A 27,715-nucleotide genomic window follows, 5' to 3' on the forward strand; every position below is an offset into this window, starting at 1 on the left:
CCTCCCGTTATACTATCAGCCCATTTATACTTCTACCGTTATAATAGTTGAAACATTTGCCCCTATTTTTAACCCTCTGTCCCTGATAGTATAACGGGGGGTAAATATGAACCTTTTCCCAAAGTAGAGGGGTAAATCAGGCCCTTTTCCCTTTAATTGCTGATTCTTCTATTTTTAGATAACGTTGCACGTTTCCTAACTAGTTCTGATTTGCTAAAAGAACAATATACACAATAATTTTATGCAAAAGTAAGACATTGCTTCATCCAAAAGAAGGTTTTACAATGGACATATTATAACAATTTATCCAAACAAGGGCATTACATTACATTCATCCAATTTGAGGAAAAAAGTAGCCAATTTGGAGGCAATAAGTCATTCTGAAGTGATTAAAGTGTCAACTTTGGAAGACAAAGTAACAAAGATGTGGATGGTAATTATAGTTTCAACGGCACTTTTCGTGGGTTTCATTACAGCTCCAATGATGAAGTGATTGCCCTTACGAGACTAGTATTTATGTTTTTGGTGTAACTTGAAAAATATTATCATGAAGTTGTTTTAAATGCCTTTGTTTGGATGAATGTAATGTAATGTAATGCCCTCGTTTGGATAAATTGTTGTTATAATATGTCCATTGTAAAACCTTCTTTTGGATGAAGCAATGTCTTACTTTTGCATAAATGTCACGATCCAACCCCGTAGGCCGTGACTGGCGCCCTAATTGGGCACCCTGACGTACTTATTCAATCGAATCACACACAAATAGCATATACGACCATAAATACTATATGCCGTCTCAAACTATATCAAACTGTTCAAACACACCTCAACGCAACCGTATGCGGATATATATATATGTCAAAAAGCCGACAAGGCTATCAAATGTATCAAAAGCCGACAAGGCTATCAAATGGCACAACGGCCCAAAACATATACAGAATGCACGCCGACAAGGCTGCCATAACGAGTGGGATCATACAAACACACCTGTACAGAAGTAGGCACACACACCCACAAATACGTCTACAAACCTCTAAACAGACCAACAGAAACATATGGCGGGACAGGGCCCCGCCGTACCCCTGAGCAAATATATACATACACAATAAACAAAATGTATACAAAAATATATGCTCTGAAATGAGAAGAGCACTCCAAATAGCAGAAGAGGGTGTCCTAGACGGGTGGATCACCAAACTGTGCGTCTGTACCTGCGGGCATGAAACGCAGCCCCCGAAGAGAGGGGGTCAGTACGAAATATGTACTGAATATGCAAAGCAGAAGATACAGAAAACAAATCTGAGACAGAAACAAAATAGAAGTACCGAACATAAGTACAAATCCAATCATATCAAAATGTTTAGTTTCAAAATATGTAAGTCATGCATAGGGTACAGAAGAATATGGTCGCCCGCCTGTCGATGGCGCCATAACACAACATAACACCAGAAAGGTTTCAAATCTCCGAATCCCCGTCGCATATCATAACACAGCATAACGCCGTACACACCACAACACCATACACAGCATAGCACCAAATATAAGAGGAACCCGACCCTCTTTGGCGAGTAGCTCGGTGAACCATAAACACAGCATAACTCCGGAGTATATCAAAGTGCGCACGACAACAGAACCGGCCCGGGACTCGGCGAAGGGATAACAGAATGCACGAGTAGAGTCGTGAGTAGTCATATGCATAAAATCATTATCATGAATTCAAACATAAGTAAAGTGATCATAATTGAAAATCGAAATAATAGACATAACAATTTCTTTCAAAAGTTCTCCAAATTACATAAGGGAAAGTCGCGGGACCCACGGAAGGGTATTGACCCGAGTCGGGCCCGCCTATGGAAAACATACTCATCATGAGCCATGCAAACTCATACGAAAATATCAAAGCAATCCGAGTCTTTATGTGAAAGATATGTCATTCAAAATTTACGAAATTCTTTAAAGTGAAACCTTTCCATACAAAGTTCGGAAGACGATTATTTCAAATACATGAAGGTTCATATTTCATCAAACCATACATAAGAGTGCCAAGAATTATATAACGATCATATCATGCTCGGATTTCGAATTTGGAATTCCCTTAAGGCTCTAATCTAGCCTATGTAAAACTAAGGCATGCCAAAAGAAGGAAGGTTGCTTTACATACCTCGTACGCACTCCAAGCTAGCCAATCTAAAGTTAATCCCAAACTACGCCTCGGGCTCCCCAAGGTCTACAAATATGCCAACGAATATCCAATATTAACCATAGGCACTTAAGCAATTATTTATTCCAACTAACTCTAAATTCTACAGAAAATTCGGCAGCATTTCCCCTGAAAATAGGCCAACCCGAGAATTTAACTCGCTCAAAATCAACAACAACAACCACAACAACCAACCTAGCAACTCCAATAACCAATCCGAAGGGCAATATTACATTAATAACTTTCTTTCACAACATTCAACAACATTCATAATATTCAATTCAGCGGCTTACATTCAAGCCACAATATCGCTCATACAATCAATTATTAACCCGAATCCTTACCAACAATATTCAAGAGCATTCTAAATAATTCACAATTTTTTTTTTCAACAATCCAATAATTTTCTCCCAATTGGACCGAAAACAGTCCCCTAGCCGAGAGCAGCCTCTTTTTTCACATTTCTCATTTTCAATTTATGATTTGTATTGACAATTCACAACATAACGATATTATTTTCATAAATATACAAATTACGTCAAACGCACAACAAGCATCAAATCAGCCCACACAATCTCAACATCAATCTTGAGACATTAAAATGCTCATTTCCGACTAGAATTCATAACGACGACAACTAAAACGCTAAGCGATATTAATGCGGTCTTCGACATATTATATGACCCACATTCGTCCACACTACACATATACATATGTTGATGGTCCTCATAAATAAAGATTACATTAAGTGCACCAAATTCTCCAAATCAGTCCGCACATTTACCATATAAATTTTGGGACATTAAACTCTCATTTCAAACATAAAAGTCATCACAACAACCATTTCGACGCTAAGCGATATTAATTCATTCTTTGCTACAAATTGGAGGCTATATACACGGCTACATACCCACCTATATACATACATCGATAGTTCTCATTCATTTCTTCACCCTACAACAATCAACATACTAAATAGAGTTAATTCATCACTTAGTCACAACACCCATTTACACAACTTCACACACCATACACGACCCAACTTCCAACATACTACATTTCATGATTTTTCATCCATATTGACATACTATAATATGCATACAACATTTATAACACATAAACAAGATTAGAACTCACCTTTCTTCTTCAATCCACAAGAAGGCTAGGGTTTACATTATCATAGTTAATCCGGGTTGTCCCAATGTATAAAAATATGGGACGTAACAATAAATTATTGTGTATATTGTTCTTTTAGCAAATCAGAACTAGTTAGGAAACCTGCAACGTTATTTAAAAATAGAAGAATCGGCAATCAAAGGGAAAAGGGCCTGATTTACCCCTCTACTTTGGGAAAATGTTCATATTTACCCCCCTGTTATACTATCAGGGACATGGGGTTAAAAATAGGAGCAAATGTTTTAACTATTGTAACGGTAGGGGTATAAATGGGCTGATAGTATAACGGGGGTAAATATGAACATTTTCCCAAAGTAGAGGGATAAATCAGGCCCTTTTCCCTATTTAATAACATTTGAACTGTATCTTGGTGGTTCTTTAGAAACCCTGCAAAGGGAAAAAACAAAATTCATGCCCAGTGAGAATTTTCTTTTCCTTTTTAATTTATTGTAGTTTAAAATGTAACAAAAAAAGATTGACATACTCCTAGCAGCCTTAGGGATGTCGTCAAATACTGAAGTTACCATATTGAACACCGCCTGTTTTTTGACAGGACAAGGAAAAGGCGTGTTAATGAAATAGTCACTATTAGAAACAGAGGTTTATCCCACCGACATTCAGTGAAAATTTGTGTTATAAAACATAAACCTCATTCCCATCGAACGAGCTCACTGGGAAAATACATGGTGGAAAACAGATTCCCATTGAAACGCTGGGAAACTTTCTGATTTTTCTGTGTGAAAACACTATTTTTTAGTTTTTTCCCCACCAACCAGCGGTGTAAGTAGCCACCAAACATTTTTCGGTGGGAAATTTCAGTGGGTAAAAAGTGTTTTTTTTAGCAGTGAGTAACTCTTCGAGAATTAAGGATTCTATTCGCCAATGTTAAAAAAACAGGTTATAGACATACCAAAATTCTTGGTATCATAGATGATTGTGAAATAACTTGAGCATTCCTGCAAACATTATTTGTTCATCAATATTTATGCTCGTGCTGATAAAGTAAGAGGCTTAAACTAAATTTAAAATGACTTATTTGATAGGTGTGGATTATTTTACTTAATGAGTAGTTGTTCTCCATCTCTTGATAATTCATAGTAACTGCAACCTCTTGTGAAGGGAACTTCCTTCTTCTTCCACTCTGTAATAACAAGTATATGCTCTTTCAGTTTGGGCATTTAAGCTATAAATATTTAGAAATCAGTTATAATTAATTGAAGTACCTGGATATGATAATGACTCCTTAAGTTAAAAAATGCAATTGTAGTTCACTTTAAAAGGTACTATATACCTAAATGCCATTTTACTATTGCTGTAAGATCAACACCTTCATAAATGTTATCTATGCTTAATTCTGTGTCTTGGCCCATGCTCATGGTTAGTTGTGAAAGAAGGTATTTCCTTGCCCATTAACCAGCATATCAACAGTGATATATACAAGCTAAGCTACGTAAGGTAAGGCTATCAACTAGGACCTAATTACCTACAATTAAGGAGTTAAATATACAAAGTACATAAATAGCAAATATACATTAAACAAAATATATTGACATATATTCTAACACTCTCCCGCAGTCGAAGCGGGAGGTCGTCGAACGCTTAGACTGTCCCGAAAATCCTCAAATAATACCAAAGGGAGACCCTTGGTAGATATATCTGCAATCTGATAACGGGATGAGACATGTAGCACTCGAACCTGTCCACGAGCAACCTTTTCGCGAACAAAATGAATATCCATTTCAATGTGTTTAGTGCGTTGATGTTGAACAGGATTCCTGGCAAGATATATCGCACTAATATTATCACAATAAACCAATGTAGCCTTCTGGATAGGACAGTGAAGTTCCAAAAGTAGATTCCGCAACCATCAAGATTCTGAAACCACATTGGCTACCCCTCGGTACTCAACTTCTGCACTAGACCGGGACAAGGTTGCTTGTCGTTTAGCTGACCAAGAGATCAAGTTATTGTTATGTCCCGTATTTTTATACTTTGGGACAACCCGGATTAACTATAATAAGTTAGGGCCAAGACTATTCCGGGGTTTGAAGTCGGGGCTTTTTGACCTTCGATTTTATTTTGAGACATAAGTTGTACATGAAATTGTTGGCATGAAAAACTTAGGAAAAATTGGGACCAAAATTCATATAATTGGAAGTTGAAATCTTGCACAAAAAAAAGCCTTGTGGCCGTGTGGCATTAAGCTTGGTCCCACACATTGTTGTGGCCAATTTTAATTGGTCCAACACATGTGTGGGCCATGGACACTTGGAGAATTAATGTGGGAGCTTAAAAGATGACTTCTAAGTCATCTTTTCTCATTCAACACTTAACAAAAAATCAAGAAGTTGAAGAAGAACTTCAACAACTCACGGCCAAGAACCATGGAAAACCAAATCCAATTTTAGCCACTCCAAAAATATTTCTTTGGTGCAAACCCACTGATTGGAGGTCCCTAAGTAGCGTGGGAGTGTTGTTTGGGTTATCCAACTATTCGTTGTGCCAATTGCAAACCCTAGGCAAGTGTGGAGTTGAAGAAGAAAGGTAAGAATTAATCATGTTTTATGTGTTATAAATGTTGTATGCATGTTGTAGTATGCTAAAATGGAAGTTTGCTTGATGGGTGTGTGTGTAAGCATATGGCCGAATATATGTGGGTGTGGGTAGGTAAGGATTCCACTCTTTTGTATTATGGAATAAGCATATATGTTGAAATGATTGGAATGGATGAGAAGGATAGAGTTGTGATGTGTGTGTGTGTGTGTGTGTGTGTAACATGGCCGTGAGCCATGGTGTGGTGGAGGGAAAGTTGGAGTGGAGTTTATTTAGTTGGGTAGTTGCGTCGTTATGGTATGTATGACGTAAATAAAGATTTAACGATTTGAGTTAGCATGGAAATTGATTGTACGTTGTTATGGGAACTTATGTGATTTTTATATGATTTTCATATAATTGTGAAAGTAAGATGTTAGAATGTGAGTTATTGTTTTTTATATTGAATTATGAAGGAGACAATGTGATTTGGTAGTTTTATTAAAATTGTGGAGATTTTGGATGGAATATGGGATTGGCGGGAACGCTTGAATCTATGAGCATTGCTTGAAACGTTATTGAATTGTGATTGAATGACGTCGAATTAGTAAATGAATATGGAAATGTTGATATTAGTTTGAAATTGTGGAGTTGGAATGGAAGTTGTTGAATTATGTAAAAAGGAAGAATAGTTATGTTATAATGTATTTTGTGATGCTTGTTGATGATTGTTGGTATTGTGGTGTTGTTGTTGTTGATATTTTTGGCCGAGCAAATTCTCGGGATGTTGGATTTATAGGGGAGGTGCTGCCGAAATTTCGGTAGACAAATATGAATGTAAGTAAATTCTTAGAAGCCATAACTCACAATTGGTAAATGTGACCAAATTGTAGATTGTGGCGAATTTGGGACTTGACTTTGGAGACGTATAGGAGGCGGAAAAGGTATGTAAAGCTATCCTTCCTCTTCTTTTGGCATGTCTTAGTTATACTAAGTAGAGATTTGAGTCTCGGGGGGTAATTCTATTCCTAGAAAACCGAGTTAGAAATTGGTACTATTCATTCAATAGAATTGAATTACAATATTTATGTTTAGTTGGAAAAGTGATCGAATATTCGAAAGTCGCATAAACGTCACCGAATCTCTTTGAAACTTCCTTAGATGACTTCATAAGGTTGAATGTTCATGATTTACCTCCGCCACCTAGACTTGACCCGAGGCGGGCCCACTAGCCCGAGTCTTCTTTTGTTTGTTTTATTTAATCTATTGTGTATGATGTAAAGAGGGGATTTTCCGCTTATGAATTCAAGGCTTCGTTTGGTTTGTTCCATAAGCTGTAGAAAGGCTCATATTTTTATATACTAATTCCGACAGACTCGTTACTTACCTTGAGCTTTCCGTCCTCAATATATGTATATATGAGTATTCATTTGTTGAGTCTTGGAATTTAATTATGTATATGCATTTGGTTTCCGCACTACTCTGCTCGTGCGTTCTGTTATATCTTTCGCCGAGTCCCGGGCCGGTTCTGTTGTCGTGCGCAATTTGATATACTCCGGTGTTATGCTGTGTTTCCACTTATATTGGGTGTTATGCTGTGTATGGCGTTATGTTGTGTTGTGATATGTGACGGGGATACAGAGATTTGAAACCTTCTGGTGTTATGCTGTGTTATGGCGCCATCGACGGGCGGGCGACCATATTCTTCGGTACCTTATGCATGACTTATATTTTGAAAGTAAACATTTTGATATGTTGGGTTTGTGCTTATTTTCTGTACTCCTATTTCGTTTATGCCTCAGATTTGTTTTCTGTATCTTCTGCTTTGCATACTCAGTACATATCTCGTTCTGACCCCCTTTCTTCGGGGGCTGCGTTTCATGCCCGCAGGTACAGACGCACAGTTTGGTGATCCACCGGTTTAGGACACCCTCTTCTGCTGTTTGGAGTGCTCCTCTTATTCCGGAGCCTACATTTTGGTATATATTCGTTCTTTGCATATGTATATATTTGTTCAGGGGTACGGCGGGGCCCTGTCCCGTCATATGATTCGGTTGGTCTGTTAGAGGTCTGTAGACATGTATGTGGGTTACGCCTACTTTTGTACAGGTGTGTTTGTATGATCCCATTTGCCATGGCAGCCTTGTCGGCATGCATTTGTATATGTTTTGGGCCGTTGCGCCATTTGATAGCCTTGTCGGCGTTTTGATATATACGTACATATTTGGTTGCGTTTGAAATGTGTCTGAGATAGTTTGATATAATGTGAGACAGCGTGTGATATTTGTGTCCGTATACGCTATCTGTATGTGATTCGGATTGGATGAGTGTGTTCGGGTGCCCAGTTCGGGCACTAGTCACGGCCTACGGGGTTGGGTCGTGACAGTTATTACCAAGAAAAATACAATAACCAGAAGTAGACCGCCTGGTATCTGGACATTCACCCCAATCTGCATCTGTTTAAGAAACAAGAGTCGATGTCGAAGAAAGATAAAGATGGAGTCCATGATCAAGAGTACCCTGAATATAGTGCAAAATGCGCTTGAGAGCGTGCATATGTTCATCCTTCGGGTCATGCATGAACAAGCACACCTGTTGCACGACATATGTAATGTCGGGTCTCGTGAAAGTGAGACACTGAAGGGCCCCAACAAGGCTCCTATAGAGAGATGGATCCTCGAACGGTGTGCTAGAAGTAGTACTGAGCTTCGGTTTAGTATCAACCGGAGTAGGTGACGACTTACATAAAGACATGCCGGCACGATCAATAATCTCTATGGCATACTTCTTCTGTGACAAAAATAGACCACCTGCATGACGGGTCACAGCTATACCCAAAAAATAGCTAAGCTCACCCAAATCCTTCATAGCGAATTCCGAGCTAAGAAGAGTAATGATAGACTTACGAAGCTCATCAGATGAAGCAGTCAAAATAATATCGTCCACATATAACAAAAGATAAGCCATAGATGTACCTTTCCGATAGACACACAGAGAATGATCGGATGTACTGTGATAAAACCCGAGAGTATGAACATAATCAGCAAATTTCCTGTACCAAGCCCGTAGAGCCTGTTTAAGCCCATAAAGAGATTTCTTCAACAAACACACATGATTGGGTTTTTCAGGATCCCGAAACCCCATAGGCTGATGCATGTAGACAGTCTCCTTAAGTTCACCATGTAAGAAAGCATTCTTGACGTCAAGTTGATGAATTGGCCAAGCTTTAGATAAAGCCAGGCTGAGAACTGTGCGAATAGTAGCCGGTTTGACCAACCGGCTAAAAGTGTCACCACAATCCACTCCAACCTGTTGAGTTTTTCCATCACCTACAAGACTGGCTTTATGCCTCTCAAAAGAACCATCAGATTTTTCTTTATGAGCAAAAATCCACATAGACCGAATTACATTAACATCAGATGGACGGGGCACCAACTCCCACGTCTTGTTTTTAATAAGAGCATCATATTCGGCATCCATAGCCTTTTTCCAATTCAGGTCACGAAGGGCCGACACTGGGTTACGGGGAAGCGGGGATTTAGAGACTGTGGAAAGAAGATTGAAGTTCTTTTTGGGCTTAAAAATCCCATTTTGGCTGCGTGTAACAGCAGGCTGAGGAGGTGGGCGAATTTGAGGAGTTGGGATTGGAAGATTTTGAGGAGATGGGCTGCTAGGAAAAAGGGTAGAGGCCTGTAATGGGCTTGAGGCATACGGCCCTGCTGGGAAGGGAGGGCGTGAGGCCGGCAGCCCAGCTGGAGAAATATGGACGCTAGTAGGGGCTTGCGTCACTGGGCTTGGGCTGGCAGGAGGGGGGTCTGACTCAGAAATGGGTCCGGTTTGGGCAGGTGGGAGTGGGCTCAGTGTTTGGGCCATTTTGTGGAGTTTCATTTTGAGCAGTAGAAAAATAATGGATTAAAGAGGGTGATAATCCATCATCGAAGAAACTATATGTGTTATTTTGGGGAGTATGCAACTTTGCAAACGGGAATTGTGTTTCATCAAAAATCACATGACGACTTATGATGATTTTCCGAGAAGACAAGTCATAGAATTTATATCCCCGGTGATTAGACGGGTATCCCAAAAAAACTCAAAGAGTTGAGCGGGGTTGGAGTTTGTTTATGGTAGTTGAAGGAAATGGAGGATAACATAAACACTCAAAAACCCGAAGATGAGAATAGGTCGGGTCCTTTTGATAAAGAATCCGAAGAGGGGATTGATAGTTCAATAGTTTATGGGGAAGAATATTGAGAAGGTAAGTTGCCATTTGCAAAGCATGATGCCAAAATGAGGGGGGTAAAGAAGCATGTGCAAATAAAGTACGAACAACATTGTTAATCGTACGAATTTTTCTTTCGGCTTTTTCATTTTGAGGAGAAGTGTGAGGACAAGACAAACGGAAAGAAAGACTATGCTTTTTACAAAAATCCCAAAAAGGCCCATTATCAAATTCCCTACCATTATCACATTGTATGTTCTTTATTTCCCGTTCAAATTGAGTTCGGATGAAAATTCTAAAATCTAAGAAGGTGGAATAAGCATCGGATTTATTAGACAATGGAAAAGTCCATAAAAAATTAGAAAAATCATCCAACAATAAGATATAATATCTATGACCAGAAGAACTCAAAACAGGCGATGTCCAAAGATCAGTATGAACAATATCAAATGGCATAATAGTAGTAGAATTTGAAGAAAGAAAAGGCAATTTAATATGTTTCCCAAGAGGACATGAATGACAAATACTAGAATCTCCAGTTTTATTACATTCAATAAATTTATTCTTCCTAAGAGAACTCAAAATATTAGATCCCGGGTGACCCAAACGCTTATGCCATAAGGAAGGAGCTAAAGCAGCAAAAGTAGAATGAGAAGACACATGTGGCTTGGTGATGGGATGGGATAGAGCGTGCCCCGACTCTCACATCTCATTAGACGCATCCCAGTCTGAAAATCCTTCACAGAAAACCCAAACGGATCAAATTCAATTGAAACAGAGTTATCAGTTGTAAACTTTCTAACTGACACTAAATTTTTGATAAGGTGAGGGGCATGGAGGACATTTTTAAGAGCTAAGGGAGGATGGGGAGACTCTAATTGTGTATGACCATAACCACGAATTGGAATAGACTGACCATTACCAACAGTTATACCACGATTATTGCTCAAATTAAAATAAGACGTGAGATTACCTTGCCCGGATGTCATATGAGACGTGGCACTGGTGTCCATGTACCAGTTTGGATCCGGAGGAGTAATGCCGAGGGTGTGCATTGCCGCCTCTATATCAGTTGGGGTCGGTCCAGTAGCCGAATAGTCCTGCTGCGGTCTAGGCCCAAGAATACCAGGTTGCTGGCGTTGGCCTTGTTGGAAATTAGGCCTGGCCCACGGACCAGCGGGAAATGGGCATGTTGGAATTGCCCACTGCATCCATGGCCTAGGCCACTGCTGTGACGGCCACTGATTTGGGGCTCGCTGCTGGCCACCGTTCCACTTGTTGTTGCCGCCACCTTTGCCCCCACCACCGGAGCTACCACTAGAACTCCCTTTGCCGCCGCCACGATCACCGGAAGAGGAACGATTCTTCCCAGAATTGCTTTAGTGTTGTTGCCGTTTCCCACCATAATTATTACGGTGGGTTGAATGTTGATCAACATTCTCTTGAGAATCATTCGAGTCCCGGGCCACCATGGCAGAAGAGGAGGTCTGAGTCGCCTTCTTCAAGAACGAGCATTGATCGGGCTTGATAAAATTGAGGCAAAGGGTCACTTTGACGAATTAGTGTGGCCACCCCTTTGTATGACTCGGTGAGGCCCGAAACCAATTGGAGAACCAGCCGGCTATTGTCCACCGGAGAGCCGGCGTTCTTAAGTTGATTCGACAACGACTTGAGATGTTGACAATAAGCAGAGACATTTGGGAAATTCTCTATTTCTGTGTGAGTGAAATCATACTCAAGTGTAACGGCACGGGAGTGTTTGTTATCTTGGAATATATCACGCAACCTATTCCAAGCCTCCATTGCCGTGGTGTCGGGTTCAAGAATTGTGTGTAACAGATCATGAGAGATAGTGGCGTAAATCCATTGAAGAACCGTAGCATCGAGAGTCGACCACAGTTCCTTCTCCTCCTCGGACTTAGGAGTTTTCTCCTTGCCCGAAGCCGGAGGAATAATATAATCAAGTACCTTATGAGATCTTGCGTGAAAATTTTGAAAAGCTCCGCCCATGTCGCATATTGAACGTTCTCCATCTCAAGAGTGATGGGAACAAGATTTTTGATGTTCGAAACAGCAAGAGCAGGGTGAAAAGAGGACTTTGAGTCACCCATGGAGATGGAGAATTTAGCGAAGGAGATGAAAGAATGCAACAGGAAGAGAAGCGGCTAGGGTGCGGAAGAGTGAAGATCTTTCCCTAGAAATCTGATACCATGAAAGAAGTTATTTCCTTGCCCATTAACCAGCATATCAACAGTGATATATACAAGCTAAGCTACGTAAGGTAAGGCTATCAACTAGGAGCTAATTACCTACAATTAAGGAGCTAAATATACAAAGTACATAAATAGCAAATATACACTAAACAAAATATATTGACATATATTCTAACAAGTTGTTCCAGAAATTTTAAAGCCTCCTGCGTAAATTTGCAAAAGGGAGTTGAAGAGTCAGGTACATAGACAGAAGGATGGTCAATTGAACAACAGGGGTAGAGCTAGAGTTCTAGTTACGGATTCGATATAATCCAGTAGCTCTAGCCAAAAAGAAATTATTTGTGTTAACAAATTCACTTAATATATACACCATATAAATATTCTATATAGAAATCGATAAACTGCTTTTTTGAGAATCCAGAACCCATCAAAATTCTGGATTGCCTCCGTGGAGCAACCTTCCTCCGAAATTATACTATGTATATAGAAAGTTATATTGCATATATAGGTCAAAAATCACTTTATACATATATATTTTATCTTGAACACGCTTAGCGAAAAATATAGCAAACCTTTCTCCCTTGAAATGATTGAGGGAATGAGAAATCATCAAAGAAACAATCTTCAGATATGAGCAAGGACAGTTGGTTCAGGTCCTTGTTATTTATGCTGGCGTAGAATGTTTCGATTCTGTTGGATGGTGAAAGTGAACGTTTGCCAATTTCAGGATTGACCATGGAATGCGCTATCAAGAACCTCTGTCTGCTCCTGATACTTCCTATTTTGAATTTTTGTTCATTTAGTTTGGTGATTTTTGCATTTGGAGTTTTCAATAGCGGAATGCTTTGGCGACTCCTAAAATCTGGCGTGGACGATAAACTTTGCGAGACAATTTGACCTGAAAGTGCCATGTTAAAGGATATATAGCAGCATTGCAGAAAGATCAAATAATTTATAGATGCAACGCCTTGGCAGGGAGAAAAGGAATCACTGAAGTGCCTTTCTTAATATATTGGTGTAAATTAATGTTCTGTGCCTTGCTTTAAAATTAGGGTAATTCAGAATATGACTCTTTGGTGTTAAACATGTTGCAATCTTCAACAGAGGTGGATGTAAACGCTTTCCACTCTATTGCTTCCATGCTATCGAGAACTTCTTCAAATCATCACCATCAACACCATTCCATTAGGAAAGCCTAAAGGCTAATGATAGTGATTGTTCAATCTCTTATTCTCCTTTTAAAGTTTTATTGAACTGTAAATTATGAGCTATCATTAGTATCAATGATTTATGCCTCGATCCCAAAAAAAGATGGAATCGACTTTATGAATCATGTGTAACCATTTTGCTCTGTATATCATTATGATCAAAATCTTAATTCCTTCAAACAAATTACTCCAGATCAAAAAGTAATTGTTGCAGAAAAAGTAATTATTCTCCCTATCGTTGGAATTAACCAGCCAGTAGACGTGCTAAATTGGTGATGCAGCACCTTGATCACAAAGATATTCCCTCGGAGCTTCAGAATTATAGTACCTAGAAAACACCTGTAATAGCCAGATTCACTACTTACTGGATTGCATAAAAATGGTACCCTGGCCCCTTCATTCCAATTTGGTTTGTGCTATTTCCGTATTAGTCCATTCCCTGAACGTCATATTTCTACGTTGGAAAAACAATTAACTTTAAACTTCGCATTTCACTCAATGACAAACGTTTTTGATCACACATATGTTATGACATGGCTAGAAAACACCTGTAATAGCTATGTCATGATTTCAGTCATTTATTATCGATACTGCCAATTTTCCCTAATCCATTGCTCTCGCAAGTGAATCTCCCTGACAAGTCATTGAATACTCAAAACAAACAAGTATGCTTCTATAGCATCTTCCATTCAACAATTGGCAAGACATGATTATAAACACCATCATAGCATAATGTGACGAATCACCGGAACTCTGTTTAGGTTATTTGAAGCTTTATTCCAAGTAGATAGATTGTCTACTACTATTAGCCACCAAAGCTATAACAGACTAATAGGAAGGGCGACCTAGAACAATACATCTCCTATTGTGCACGGCTACACATGTTGACCTACCTCATAGAATTTGAGTATATTAATCCAATCAATTCTATTCGAATATCCCACATCCAAGTTGCAGTATCACAATTTAATCTCAAAAATAAATAATCATATTCTTAATCCATAAATAATCGTATATATATATATATATATATATATATATATATAATGAGATTAATTAAAGCTCTTTGCTTTGTCTTTTTGGAGATTCTGTTCCCAGCGCCCACTCCATTCTTCCTCTTCTCTTTTTGTTGTTAGGCTAGATAATAGGAATACGCTTCCTTATTTTAGATCATTACAGATCGTACCACATATGCTTGTCCCTACATGTACAAAGTCACAAAACAACTTTTTGAAATACTCTTTACGTGAGTTTTGTCTAACATTTGACATATTAGCTTTTTAGAGAAATCACATACAGAGATTAGATTCTCACTCTCAAGCCATAACGATTATGACTTCGATGAAAATAGCATTCACTAGCTCCTTTTTGGCCTTGTATTTTAAAATAATTATTCCTTCCATCCCAATTTATTTGATAGTATCTGACTAGGCATGAATGTAAGAATGATTTTTTTTTTTTTAAAAAAAGCTTGTAGTCTAAAATAATCCATCTATATTGTGCGGCTATATAAATTAACATATTAAAGTAGAATAGAAAGTTTAAAGCAAAGTAGTTACTGAATACTGAAATATGTCTCTCTTTCTAGACAGACTAAAAGAGGAAAAGTGTCACATAAATTGGAACAGAGGAAGTATTGTAAAAAGTTTCAAGTTCCACGAGTCAAATTCCATGACAAAATCCTGAATTTGTGAATTTGACGTCACAAGTAAATCACGCATTCAAATCACTCGTTAATGTCACCCATGCGCTGAACAATTCATACCCACAAGCTTAAGAATAGCCAAAATTCTCAAACTTGGGTTCTTGGGGAATTTGGTTAGATCAATTAGCTATGGCATTTATATAGTACTGGACCGGGCTTAGGATTTTCTCTGTGACTCTGTTCTACTCTTTGAAATTCTTCATAATGAACTGCACTAACTTGTTTATAAAAAATAATAAAAAAAAATAATAAAAAAAATAAAATAAAAAATAAATAAATAAATAAAACTTGTTTATGAGTCCAACAAAGGTGATTGCTAATGTCCACAACTTTTTGTACCATGCAAGAATTGGACTGATGAATGGTTGCAGAACAATCTTGTAAGTATTTAGTAACATTTGAACTGTATCTTGGTGGTTCTTTAGAAACCCTGCAAGGGAAAAAAACAAAATTCAAGCCCTGTGAGAATTTTCTTTTCCTTCTTAATTTATTCAATTTTAAAATGTGAAAAAAAGAAGAAGATTGACATACTCCTAGCAGCCTCAGGAAAGTCGTCAAATACTGAAGTTACCATATTGAGCGCCATCTGTTTTTTGACAGGATAAAAAAAAAGGCGTGTTAATGAAATTGTCACAACTAGAAATTGAGATTTTTTCCATCGGCATTCAGTGAGAAATTTGTGTTATAAAACATAATTTTTCCACCTCATTCCTATCGAACCACCATGGGAAAACATGGTGGGAAACAGTTCTCATTGAATAATTGAGAAACTTATTTTTTCTTTCACTGCCCCCTCCGTTCCATTTTAAGTGTCTTATTTTTCTTTTTAGTCTGTCCCAAAAAGAGTGCTGACAATTCAAATATTCTACCTGGTAAGTTAATAACCACAAGATTTAAAGGACATTTTTTTACATTATATACATCTTTAATTCAGAACCATAAAATTCAAAAGTATTTCTTTATTTCTTAAACTTCTTGTCTAGTCAAACTAAGATACTCAAATTGGGACAGAGCGAGTATTATTTAGGGTTTTTCCACTCGACCAAACATTTTTTGGTGGGAAATTTCGGTAGGTAAATAGTGGTTTTTTAGTAGTGAGTAACTTTTCGAGAATTAAGGATTCTATTTGCCAATGTTAAGTAAACAGATTATAGACATACCAAAATTCTTGGTAGCATAGATGATTCTGAAATAACTTGAGCATTCCTGCAAACGTTTAGTAACATTTGAACTGTATCTTGGTGGTTCTTTAGAAACCCTGCAAAGGGAAAAAACAAAATTCATGCCCCGTGAGAGTTTTCTTTTCCTTTTTAATTTGTTATAGTTTAAAATGTAACAAAAAAAGATTGACATACTCCTAGCAGCCTTAGGGACGTCGTCAAATACTGAAGTTACCATATTGAACACCGCCTGTTTTTTGACAGGACAACGAAAAGGCGTGTTAATGGAACAGTCCCTACTAGAAACAGATGTTTATCCCACCGACATTCAATGAAAATTTGTGTTATAAAACATAATTTTTCCATCTCATTCCCATCGAACCAGCTCACTGGAAAAATACATGGTGGAAAACAGGTTTCCATTGAAATGCTGGGAAATTTTCTGATTTTTCTATGTGAAAACACTATTATTTAGTTTTTTTTCCCACCAACATTCGGTGTAAGTAGCCACCAAATATTTTTCGGTGGAAAATTTCAGTGGGTAAAAAGTGATTTTTTAGTAGTGAGTAACTCTTCGAGAATTGAGGATTCTATTTGCCAATGTTAAAAAAAAAAAAAAAAAAAAAAAAAAAAAGGTTATAGACATACCAAAATTCTTGGTATCATAGATGATTCTGAAATAACTTGAGCATTCCTGCAAACGTTATTTGTTCATCAATATTTATGCTTGTGCTGATAAGTAGGAGGCTTAAATTATATTTAAAATGACTTATTTGATAGGTGTGGATTATTTTACTTAATGAGTAGTTGTTCTCCATCTCTTGATAATTCATAGTAACTGCAACCTCTTGTGAAGGGAACTTCTTTCTTCTTCCACTCTGTAATAACAAGTATATGCTCTTTCAGTTTGGGCATTTAAGCTATAAAAATTTAGAAATCAGTTATAATTAATTGAAGTACCTGGATATGATAATGACTCATTAAGTTAAAAAATGCAATTGTAATTCACTTTAAAAGGTTCTATTTACCTAAATGCCATTTTACAATTGCTGTAAGATCAACACCTTCATAAATGTTATCTATGCTTAATTCTGCGTCTTGGCGCATGCTCGTGGTTAGTTGTTCCAGAAATTTTAAAGCCTCCTGCGTAAATTTGCAAAAGGGAGTTGAAGAGTCAGGCACATAGACAGAAGGATGGTCAATTGAACACCAGGGGTAGAGCTAGAGTTCTAGTTACGGATTCGATAGAATCCAGTAGCTTTAGCCAAAAAGAAATTATTTGTGTTATGAAATTCACTTAATATATACTCCATATAAATATTCTATATAGAAATCGATAAACTGCTTTTTCGAGAATCCAGAACCCATAACTCAAAATTCTGGATTGCCTCCGCGGAACAACCTTTCTCCGAAAATTATACTATGTATATAGAAAATTATATTGCATATATAGGTCAAAAATCACTTTTTATACATATATATTGTATCTTGAACACCCTTAGCGAAAAAAATAGCAAACCTTTCTCCCTTGAAATGATTGAGGGAATGAGAAATCATCAAAGAAACAATCTTCAGATATGAGCAAGGACAGTTGGTTCGGGTCCTTGTTATTTATGCTGGCGTAGAATGTTTCGATTGTGTCGGATGGTGAAAGTGAACGTTTGCCAATTTCAGGATTGACCATTGAATGCGCGATCAAGGACCTCTGTCTGCTCCTGATACTTCCTATTTTGAGTTTTTGTTCATTTAGTTTGGTGATTTTTGCATTTGGAGTTTTCAATAGCAGAATGCTTTGGCGACTCCTAAAATCTGGTGTGGACAATAAACTTTGCGAGACAATTTGACCTGAAAGTGCCATGTTAACAGATATATAGCGGCATTGCAGAAAGATCAAATAATTTATAGATGCAATGCCTTGGCAGGGAGAAAAGGAATCACTGAAGTGCTTTCTTAATATATTGGTGTCAATAAATGTTCTGTGCCTTGCTTTAAAATTAGGGTAAACTCAGAATATGATTCTTTGGTGTTAAACATGTTGCAATCTTCAACAGAGGTCGATGTAACATGTTTGCTACGGGTTGACCCTGACCATTTTCGACACTGAGTATATGTATTTAGGTAACAATTAGATGTCGAACCCATAATTCTGAAAAGTGCAATAGATTCAATCGTAAGATTCTAAAAGTCAAACACATTAAGTTTTAATATTCTTGATCTGCCTCTATTCAGGGCAGGTCTATGACATTGTAGGGTAAAAACAGAGGTTTTCCGTCTTTATTTTTCTTTCCCACTTCTTTAAAGCATTCAAATAATATGTTTGACACTTCATATAATGCTATGAACTAAAATGAGCGAGAATTCATTAAGTCGATCTTACCTTGTTTGGGAGTGAGGCATAGATATTTGTCTTAGTTTAGTGGTCTTAATTATAATGCTATGATGTTGGAGATAAAATGCCTTCTCATAAAAGAGTATAAGTAGGTAAAATTTTATACTTAAACCGTAATGTTCCTTAGTGTTTACTACTATGTGGAACCGAGCGCAAACTAGAAATTTTCAAATCAAAATATCAAAACAATGTGATATCGCATCCATAAAAATTAAAGCATTAAAAACAACTAAGAGTTTATGATATTGTATAATAAAGAAATCCCATGGAATCATATCAACTATTGTTTCCTACTATTTCTACACATATGCATTATCTCAAAAGATTTTCTAAAACTATTTATCGGTACCAATTCTTGCATACGTGCCGCTCCGAAAACACACACTACGATAGGTTGTAAAATTTAATTGGTTGTTTGTTCAACTGGCACAAGTCTGATCTTCTTTCTCCTTGGGCATCTCATAGCGACAAATAGGGCAATAATGGCTTGTCTCGAGCCACTTGGTGATACACTCTCCATGGAACATATGAGAACAAGGCATGCTAAGTATTTCATGATCAGATTCCTTCGTCACAAGCTCCTCTAAACACACTATACATTCGTCCTTGGTATTTTTTTCATCAATCTCCATCTTCTGTAATAACTGCAGGGATGATTTACTAGCTGGCACCATACCATGCTCTTCTGGAAACACAATCCTATAATCAAAAACATGGTCGTACTCCAATTTTACATCCACAGATAATTCCAACACTCCGTGATGACCCTTGTTAGACTCAGCGATACTACGCACTTGTGTCATTGTACTTTCCACTATCGCATCACGTTGATCTTGATACACCGCGTTCCAATTCCCAAATAGTTTTGAAATTTCAAGGTAGAATTTGACGTCGGACATGAGAATAGAAGGGGTGAAATAGATATTATTCGATAGGGTTTGCACTCGACGACGGTAGAGTACTTGTGGTTGTGTTAAATTATATGAAGATGGTATATACCAACTACCATGTCGAATCCGTAAGGATGAGATAATGTTTAAAAGGGGTAAAGAAGAAGACGATTGATGAGCATTCTTTGATAATTTTTGTTTTTGTGAAAGTTGGTTAACAATGCAGGAAAAAACAAATTGACTGTGGTTTCTCATATTGGAAGACTGTTATGAGAAGTTTAGGTTTACTTTGCAAATACAATGTGCTTCATTGCTAATTAATTTATAGGAGAAGAAATTCTTGACCAAGTATGATATGGATCAAATTTAGAAGCCTAATTTGATATGAAATGGGATTTATGAGCTTTCCTTTGCCAGGATGGAGTATTGCAGTTTCACGCTTTTGGTAACAATTAATTAGAAATAAATATGTAATTGTTTAGTGCATATAGGATACTAGGATTAGAAAAACATACTACTACATGTTTTCATCTTTTCACTTTACGTTATTTACTTTAACAGCTTCTTTGGATGATTGTTACCCTTCGTATTGAAAGCTCTGCACACGACTATGAGCTTGTTTGGATGGGCTTAAAATAAGCAGTTTATAAGCTGGAAACAGCTTATAAGCAAAAAAAAAAAAAAAAAAAAATTGGGGTAGGCTAACTTTTTTTTTTTTTGGCTTATAAGCTGCTTTAAATAAGTTAAGCCAAACGAGCCTAATTATTTTTTTGGACATATTTTATGCACAAAATGGCTTTAAGCTGGCCAGCCAAACACTAAAAAAAGCTGAAAACAACTTATAAGCAACTTATAAGTCAATCCAAACAGGCTCTATATTCCAAGAGTACAAAAAATTCATATATACTATAGCGTTTTAAAATTATATATAAATATTGTATTGGGTAAAATATAAAGGATTCAGCTGTACCAATGTGGTCGAGACACGTGTCACGATGGATGAGACTTCAGATGAGTCAGCATCACTGCCACCGGGGGAAGATCTATGGTACCGGAAGAAGCTATATGTAACACCTCGTGCATTCGGGTTAAGATTTGTATTATAAGATGGGGGTATAATGAACCCAATTTTAGTAGTGTATAAATGGTGTTTGAAACCCAATCAAGACTTGAGAAGAGTCTTTGGGCAAAACAAAGTTGAAAACCACTCTACGGGGCATGTTTGCAAGTGAGTTTATAGATGGCCTTACTTCCAACGACCATAACCCCATTATTAATTTGGAATTTGGGAAAACTTTCTTGATGAAAGTTGTAGCCCTTTGAAATATCTTTCCAACGGTATATTATGGGCCTCAAACGGACATCTGTACAAAGAGTTATGCCCATTATACGACAGACTGTCCGAGCAGAAGAATTTTGACGGACCATTTGACGGTCCGTAAAACATTTTGACGGTCCGTAAAATATTTATACGGTCCGTCAAATGGTCACAGAGAATGATATTTTGAGGGTCAGTTTTACGGTTCAATTTTACGGTCCGTAAAACAATTATACGGTCCGTAAAATTGACTCAAGCCAGCGTAAAATAGTCACAGAAAACCATATTTTGCTGGGCAATTTTACGGTTCAATTATACGGTCCGTAAAACCATTATACGGTCCGTAAAATTGACTCAGACCACCGTAAAATGAGCACAGAATGTCCAAATCACTGGAATGGTTTTACGGTAAGTTATACGGACCGTAAAACCATTATACGGGACGTAAAACCCATCGTAAAATGAGCACAGAATGTCCAAATCACTGAAATGGTTTTACGGTGAGTTATACGGTCCGTAAAACCATTATACGGAACGTAAAAATGGGCGTAGAATTGCCCGATGGGTCAGATTTTAAGATGCTAATAAGAGACCCAAACCCATTTTTTTCATTCCCATTTCTCCTACACGACATAAGGGTTCTCTAGAGCCATCCAAACACTTCATATGCAAGAATCCAAGTGAAACTAAAGATCCACTTCATCAATCCACAAAACTAAGTGTGAGAAACACATCAAATCCATTAAAGTCAAGAAATTACATAGAAGGTGGAACTAGGGTTTTGTTCAAGTGAAGTATTTCAACTCAAGGCTTATTCCTACAATAACCAAGGTAAGTTTTATGATATTTCATGATGATTAAAGTGTTGATAAGTTCTTGGGAGAATAGTAAATGGGTTTGATAAAGAGAATTATATGAACTATGCTAGGGTTTTTGGATTGTTGACTTGGGATTGTTGTATTCATATGGGTGATGAAGAATGATGTCAATTACATCTAATTGAGATTGTAGAATCAGCTAGAAGTAATAGAATGGGGATTGGGGGAAGAAAACACCATTAATGAAGGTTGTGGAGCTTCATGCCCACCAAGTGTTTGATAAAATGCTTAGATGAACAAAACATGGATATTGTTGCTAATATAGAGTCCCTATGACCTGTATTGCTATAGATTAAAGTTGAAGGGATTGAAGGACATTGTGATACACTCAAAAGCAGGAAGTCAAGGTATGTAGAACTTCCATCCACATGTGGGAATCTCTATGTTCTTTCCCTATGATCCGTTTCGTAAAATCCATGAAGTTCAAATACTAGGGCATTAAACCCAACATATTGGTAGCCCGTAATTATGTATTTATGTGCATGAATTTTGTATCTATATTCGTTATTGCATTCCTAATCTTCCATTACGGTTATTAGGAAATCCTAGCTTAATCCATGAATCATGAATTCTTCCTCATGTGTTCTCATTATGTTTATATGAAACTTTATGATTTCATCCAGCAAGTAACAAGCATGTTTTCAAGACAAGTATATATATATATGATTTCGAACTATTGTTATTACTCATGAACGAAAAACATGTTTTGCAAGACTATGACAAAGCTTGGTATCAGAGCCTAGGTTCAAGAGTCTTAGGGAGTCTATGAAACCGTGTCCAGTGGGGTCACTTTTATATGTGTGTGCGCGCCACACATATAAACAGTTGATCACCAAGACATTCAGGATTGTCTCATTTCTTTCTACTCTAGATCGTGCCATGAAGCTTAGAGCAATAAGAAACTTCTCTTCCTCTCGAATTACGTACGTTTCGAATGCGCAGGAGATGAACAGAAAATTTAAGGTCCAAGTAAGGATGTTTACCCATAGGGAGTACAATTGTGCAGTACTTACTGGTAACGAATGAGACTTCAAGTGCTATTGAAAGTGGAATACAATGTAAGTTGCCCGAGAAGGGTGTAGTGGAATGAATGGTTTATTGAATGATAATGATGTTCTTGAGAAAGGAGAATGGAATACAACAGGGAGAGGATACCAGAGAAATAAAAAAAAAATATATATAGAGCTAAGTCAACAGGAAAAAGGTAAATCATGGAGGATCTCAAGGGAGTAGTGGTAGACAGTTTTCTACCGGAAGTCATCAGGACCCACTCCATCTGCAGTTAAAGATTTAAAGGGAAAATAAACAGGAAAGTGTAACAGGTACAGTTTGAGTTGGACATATGAGGTAAGTTTATCATTTTTATACTGTTGTCGAAATTGGGAGCTCTGTGTGGCTACGATATGATATGATATATGTATATATGTTGGCCTTGTGAGGCACTGTTGGTATTTCCTGCGTGTAGGTTTTGGGATAGTAAGAAATATAGAGGAAACTCTACCAAAATTTTCCTAGAAATAGAAGGAGAATGAGATATAAGTTTGTAATATGTCTGGAAAAGCCATGTCAACAGTAATAATAATATTTGACTAAGTTACGAGTACGGCTGACTTTGAGAAATATGATTTGAATTCCTATTCAGATGAACACCTTAAGTGGGTGACAGTTCGGATACATCCGAATGTGTGTTAGAAACCAAGGGATTAATTTAAGTTCAGAGTAGAGTGATTAGTGGAAGAAGAAATCAGCTAAGCCGTAAAAGAGCAAACTACAGAAGAATAGCCTTGAAGAGTTGTCAAAAAGGGGTTGTCCTAATATTTACAGTGTGAGCAGAGTTAAGTCGTTAAGATGGAGTATGCCAGTTATGAATACAGTAGCAACCCGTTCATGTAAGTAAATATAGTTTTTCCCCATGAGAAATTGCTCAGATGTGAGTCAAAAAAAAAAAAATCGTCAGTGTTGTAGAGTACAAAGAAATTGCAGAAGATAAGGAATGTTAATTGCAATCCCATCAAAATGAGAAGAATTTATAAGTATAAGATGTTAGCCTTGGTCTAAGGGGGAGATGCATAAATCGCTAGTAAGTCCAATGAGATAATTGAAGACCTGAATGGTTAGTATGAGATATGAAGAACCTCAGTTCAGTTAAGTTGGCATAATGAGATAGTCTCCATAAGGAATATGCCTCATCTTAGAGGAAACCCGAAGTGAGTAGAATGATTGTCGAACGAATCGTGTAAAGTTCAATTACTATCGATTAGGCGATCACAGAAAAGCTATAAGATCATGCCCAGTTATGTGTCATAAGGGTAGTGCCATTGCACAAGACTCTAATCTTTAAGGTGCTCGTAAAAGACTTAGCGCACAACCGTACTATGAGTATTTTAGGAAGTATCTCAAAAAAAAAAAAATCAAGTATGGGAAGTACAACTCATGATTTAGGCAGACAAGAGAACTGAGGTGAAAGAATTTCACTACTTCTCCAAGCTAGGAATTCGACTTTCAGACTCCGAAGTGGGTGGAGTTATTGCCCAGAACATGGCATTCTTGCTTGGTCATTGAAGTTAGAGAGAAGCAGTTTGGTGATTCCTACTTGCTGCAGATGAAAGAGGGGCTCCACGAATAGAAAGCCTTAGCTTTTGAACAGGAGGGAGATAATGGTACCTTGAGATATCGAGGCAGATTATGCGTTCCAGATGTTGATGGGCTCAGAGAGCGAATCATGTTAGAAGCTCACAACTCTAGGTATTCCATTTACCCAGGTTCCACTAAGGTGTATCATGATATCAATGGGATTTACTGGTGGAACGATATGAAGAAAGATGTGGCAGATTTTGTAGCTAAGTGCCCGACTTGTCAGCAGGCGAAGGCCGAACACCAGAAGCCTGGTGGCTTGGCTCAGAATGTTGATATTCCTGTCTGGAAATGGGAAATGATCAGTATGGGATTTGTATCAGGTCTACCTCGTTCACCTAGGAGGCATGATTTAATTTGGGTGATTGTGGACAGACTTACGAAGTCAGCGCACTTCTTGCCAGTTAAGACCACAGATTGAACAAGAAGATTATGCCAAGTCATATGTTAATGAAATTTCCGGATTATATGGGACCCTAGTGTCCATTATTTTAGATTTTGGTGCTCAATTCACAGCGAACTTCTGAAAATCCTTTCAGAAAGGATTGGGTACGGAGGTGAACCTTAGCACAACTTTTCATCCTCAGACAAATGGTCAGACAGATTCGCTATTCAGATCTCATGTTATGATATTCATGTTAGTTCAATACTCAGATATTTATGTCAGCTTAGTACTCAGATATCATTCCAGTACTCACGTATTCATGCCAGCTCAGTATTCAGCTAATCCAGTATTCAGTTAGCTCAGTATTCAGTCAGCCAGTCTTCAGTCAGTTCAATAGACATTCAATTTAGTATCTCAGCAGTTTAGTAGTCATGTATTCATTCAGTTCAGTAACCATGTGTCCTTGATTTCAATGGTAATTGGGATGACCACCCGCCTCTTATTGAGTTTACTTACAAAAATAACTACCATGCTAGTATTGGGATAACACTGTTTGAAACCCTTTTGAGCAAAGGTGTAGATCACCAATTGGTTGATTCGAAGTTGGTGAAACAGAGTTGTTAAGATCGGATTTGGGTTTACCAGGTTATGGGGAAAGTTAAGTTAATACAGGAGCGTTTGAAAACGGCTCAGAGTCACCAGAAGTCTTACACAGATGTGAGGCGAAGGGACTTAAATTTTTCAATAGATGATTGGGTGTTCCTTAAAGTCTCACCCATGAAGGGTGTCATGAGATTTGGCAAGAAAGGAAAACTCAGCCCCAGATATATTGGACCTTACAAAATTCTACGAAAGATCGGACTAGTAGCTTATGAACTTGAGTTGCCACAAGATTTGGCCGCTGTACACCCAGTGTTTCATGTATTCATGTTGAGGAAGTGTGTAGGAGACCCATCGTTGGTTTTTCCTGCTAATACTCTAATAGATAAGGATGGCCTCACCTATGAGGAGATCCCCGTAGCCATTCTTGATCGTCAAGTTCGCAAGTTGAGAACTAAGGAAGTAGCCTCAGTGAAAGTCCTGTGGAGGAGTTAGAAAGTTAAGGAAGCTACATGGGAAGCCGAGGAGGATATGAAATCCATGTACCATACTTGTTTCAGCCCGCAGAAGAGATTTATGATGAAGCCCAAGATTTTGAGGTATGTAAGCTTTCTTTTCATGTTTTTGGTCGTGTGTGGCCAATTTGCAGTGCTATTATGATGTAGCCCTGTGAGGCAATGATATTATGGGCTGTTGTGACAGGTTGGTAGTGCCATATTACAGGGGAAACTCTGGCGAAATTTTTGTAGAATCCTGAATATTAACATTTGAGGACGAATGTTCCAACAGAGGGGGAGAATGTTACACCTTGGAAATTTTCCTGTTAGCATACCACGAATAGACCCACGAAGGGTATGACGTATACGACATGTTGACAAGTAAGAAGTAATATTTAATGATTCTAAATGAGATTTCAAAGACATTTGAGGTATGGGACGAAAGTTGTTAAGGAAAGCAAGGTATATGTTGTATGTCGGGAAAGAATTACGAGTATCGAATTATTGATGGCTCAATGACATTTCGGAGAAGAGTTATAATGTCCCTTATGTATTCATGCCTCACATTTCACGTTCGAGTTCAGGTATTCGCTATTCATGTCTCATGTTTGGGGACGGATGTTTTCATGAAACTACGTCATGTCAGATTTCCATGTTCCATGTCATGTTTCTTCACGTTCATATATTCAAGTTATGTCCAGCCATATCCTTAACCAAGACCCATCATTCGAGGACGAATGATCCCAAGGGGGAGATATTGTAACACCTCGTGCATTCGGGTTAAGATTTGTATTATAAGATGGGGGTATAATGAACCCAATTTTAGTAGTGTATAAATGGTGTTTGAAACCCAATCAAGACTTGAGAAGAGTCTTTGGGCAAAACAAAGTTGAAAACCACTCTACGGGGCATGTTTGCAAGTGAGTTTATAGATGGCCTTACTTCCAACGACCATAACCCCATTATTAATTTGGAATTTGGGAAACCTTTCTTGATGAAAGTTGTAGCCCTTTGAAATATCTTTCCAACGGTATATTATGGGCCTCAAACGGACATCTGTACAAAGAGTTATGCCCATTATACGACAGACTGTCCGAGCAGAAGAATTTTGACGGACCATTTGACGGTCCGTAAAACATTTTGACGGTCCGTAAAATATTTATACGGTCCGTCAAATGGTCACAGAGAATGATATTTTGAGGGTCAGTTTTACGGTTCAATTTTACGGTCCGTAAAACAATTATACGGTCCGTAAAATTGACTCAAGCCAGCGTAAAATAGTCACAGAAAACCATATTTTGCTAGGCAATTTTACGGTTCAATTATACGGTCCGTAAAACCATTATACGGTCCGTAAAATTGACTCAGACCACCGTAAAATGAGCACAGAATGTCCAAATCACTGGAATGGTTTTACGGTAAGTTATACGGACCGTAAAACCATTATACGGGACGTAAAACCCACCGTAAAATGAGCACAGAATGTCCAAATCACTGAAATGGTTTTACGGTGAGTTATACGGTCCGTAAAACCATTATACGGAACGTAAAAATGGGCGTAGAATTGCCCGATGGGTCAGATTTTAAGATGCTAATAAGAGACCCAAACCCATTTTTTTCATTCCCATTTCTCCTACACGACTCAAGGGTTCTCTAGAGCCATCCAAACACTTCATATGCAAGAATCCAAGTGAAACTAAAGATCCACTTC

The 27,715-nt window shown here is 37.8% G+C and overlaps 3 protein-coding genes across 5 annotated transcripts; all 3 read right to left on the bottom strand.

Annotated features, from left to right (window-relative positions):
- Positions 1-12,251: 12,251 nt before the first annotated feature.
- Positions 12,252-13,251, bottom strand: LOC132601750 (uncharacterized). The gene is made up of 2 exons (XM_060314816.1): positions 12,913-13,251; positions 12,252-12,329 (listed from the first exon to the last, which is right to left on the bottom strand). The coding sequence occupies exons 1-2, from the start codon at positions 13,249-13,251 to the stop codon at positions 12,252-12,254; spliced, it is 417 nt and encodes a 138-aa protein (XP_060170799.1).
- Positions 13,252-14,485: 1,234 nt separating this feature from the next.
- Positions 14,486-18,309, bottom strand: LOC132602436 (uncharacterized). 3 transcript variants are annotated; one of them, XM_060315288.1, is made up of 9 exons: positions 17,933-18,308; positions 17,442-17,556; positions 17,210-17,291; positions 17,062-17,107; positions 16,609-16,663; positions 16,414-16,511; positions 15,785-15,839; positions 15,593-15,683; positions 14,486-15,471 (listed from the first exon to the last, which is right to left on the bottom strand). In XM_060315288.1, exons 1-9 carry the CDS (start codon positions 18,269-18,271, stop codon positions 15,468-15,470), a joined length of 885 nt encoding a protein of 294 aa, XP_060171271.1. In that variant the 5' UTR covers positions 18,272-18,308; the 3' UTR covers positions 14,486-15,467. The 3 variants fall into 3 exon arrangements, with proteins under 3 accessions (XP_060171271.1, XP_060171270.1, XP_060171272.1); XM_060315287.1 differs by having other exon boundaries at positions 14,489-15,683; positions 17,933-18,309; XM_060315289.1 differs by lacking the exons at positions 14,486-15,471; positions 15,785-15,839 and having other exon boundaries at positions 15,580-15,683; positions 17,933-18,307.
- A 573-nt stretch (positions 18,310-18,882) lies between these two features.
- LOC132602437 (uncharacterized) lies at positions 18,883-20,277 on the bottom strand. The gene has a single exon (XM_060315290.1). The coding sequence runs from the start codon at positions 19,945-19,947 to the stop codon at positions 19,222-19,224; it is 726 nt and encodes a 241-aa protein (XP_060171273.1). The 5' UTR covers positions 19,948-20,277; the 3' UTR covers positions 18,883-19,221.
- Between the last annotated feature and the right edge of the window lie 7,438 nt (positions 20,278-27,715).

Source organism: Lycium barbarum, chromosome 7 (genome assembly GCF_019175385.1).
Source record: "Lycium barbarum isolate Lr01 chromosome 7, ASM1917538v2, whole genome shotgun sequence".
In the NCBI taxonomy this organism is placed as follows: Eukaryota; Viridiplantae; Streptophyta; class Magnoliopsida; order Solanales; family Solanaceae; genus Lycium; species Lycium barbarum.

Coding starts and splice junctions, on each gene's coding strand:
- LOC132602437 (XM_060315290.1), bottom strand. CDS start 19,947: ATGAGAAACCACAGTCAATTTGTTTTTTCCTGCATTGTTAACCAACTT.
- LOC132602436 (XM_060315287.1), bottom strand. CDS start 18,271: ATGGCACTTTCAGGTCAAATTGTCTCGCAAAGTTTATTGTCCACACCA. Junction 16,512..16,608: donor CGTCCCTAAGGCTGCTAGGA/GTATGTCAATCT, acceptor TTCCCTTTGCAG/GGTTTCTAAAGAACCACCAA. Junction 15,684..15,784: donor CTTTCCTGAGGCTGCTAGGA/GTATGTCAATCT, acceptor TTTCCCTTGCAG/GGTTTCTAAAGAACCACCAA.
- LOC132601750 (XM_060314816.1), bottom strand. CDS start 13,251: ATGGCACTTTCAGGTCAAATTGTCTCGCAAAGTTTATCGTCCACGCCA. Junction 12,330..12,912: donor AATCATTTCAAGGGAGAAAG/GTTTGCTATATT, acceptor TCATGGTATCAG/ATTTCTAGGGAAAGATCTTC.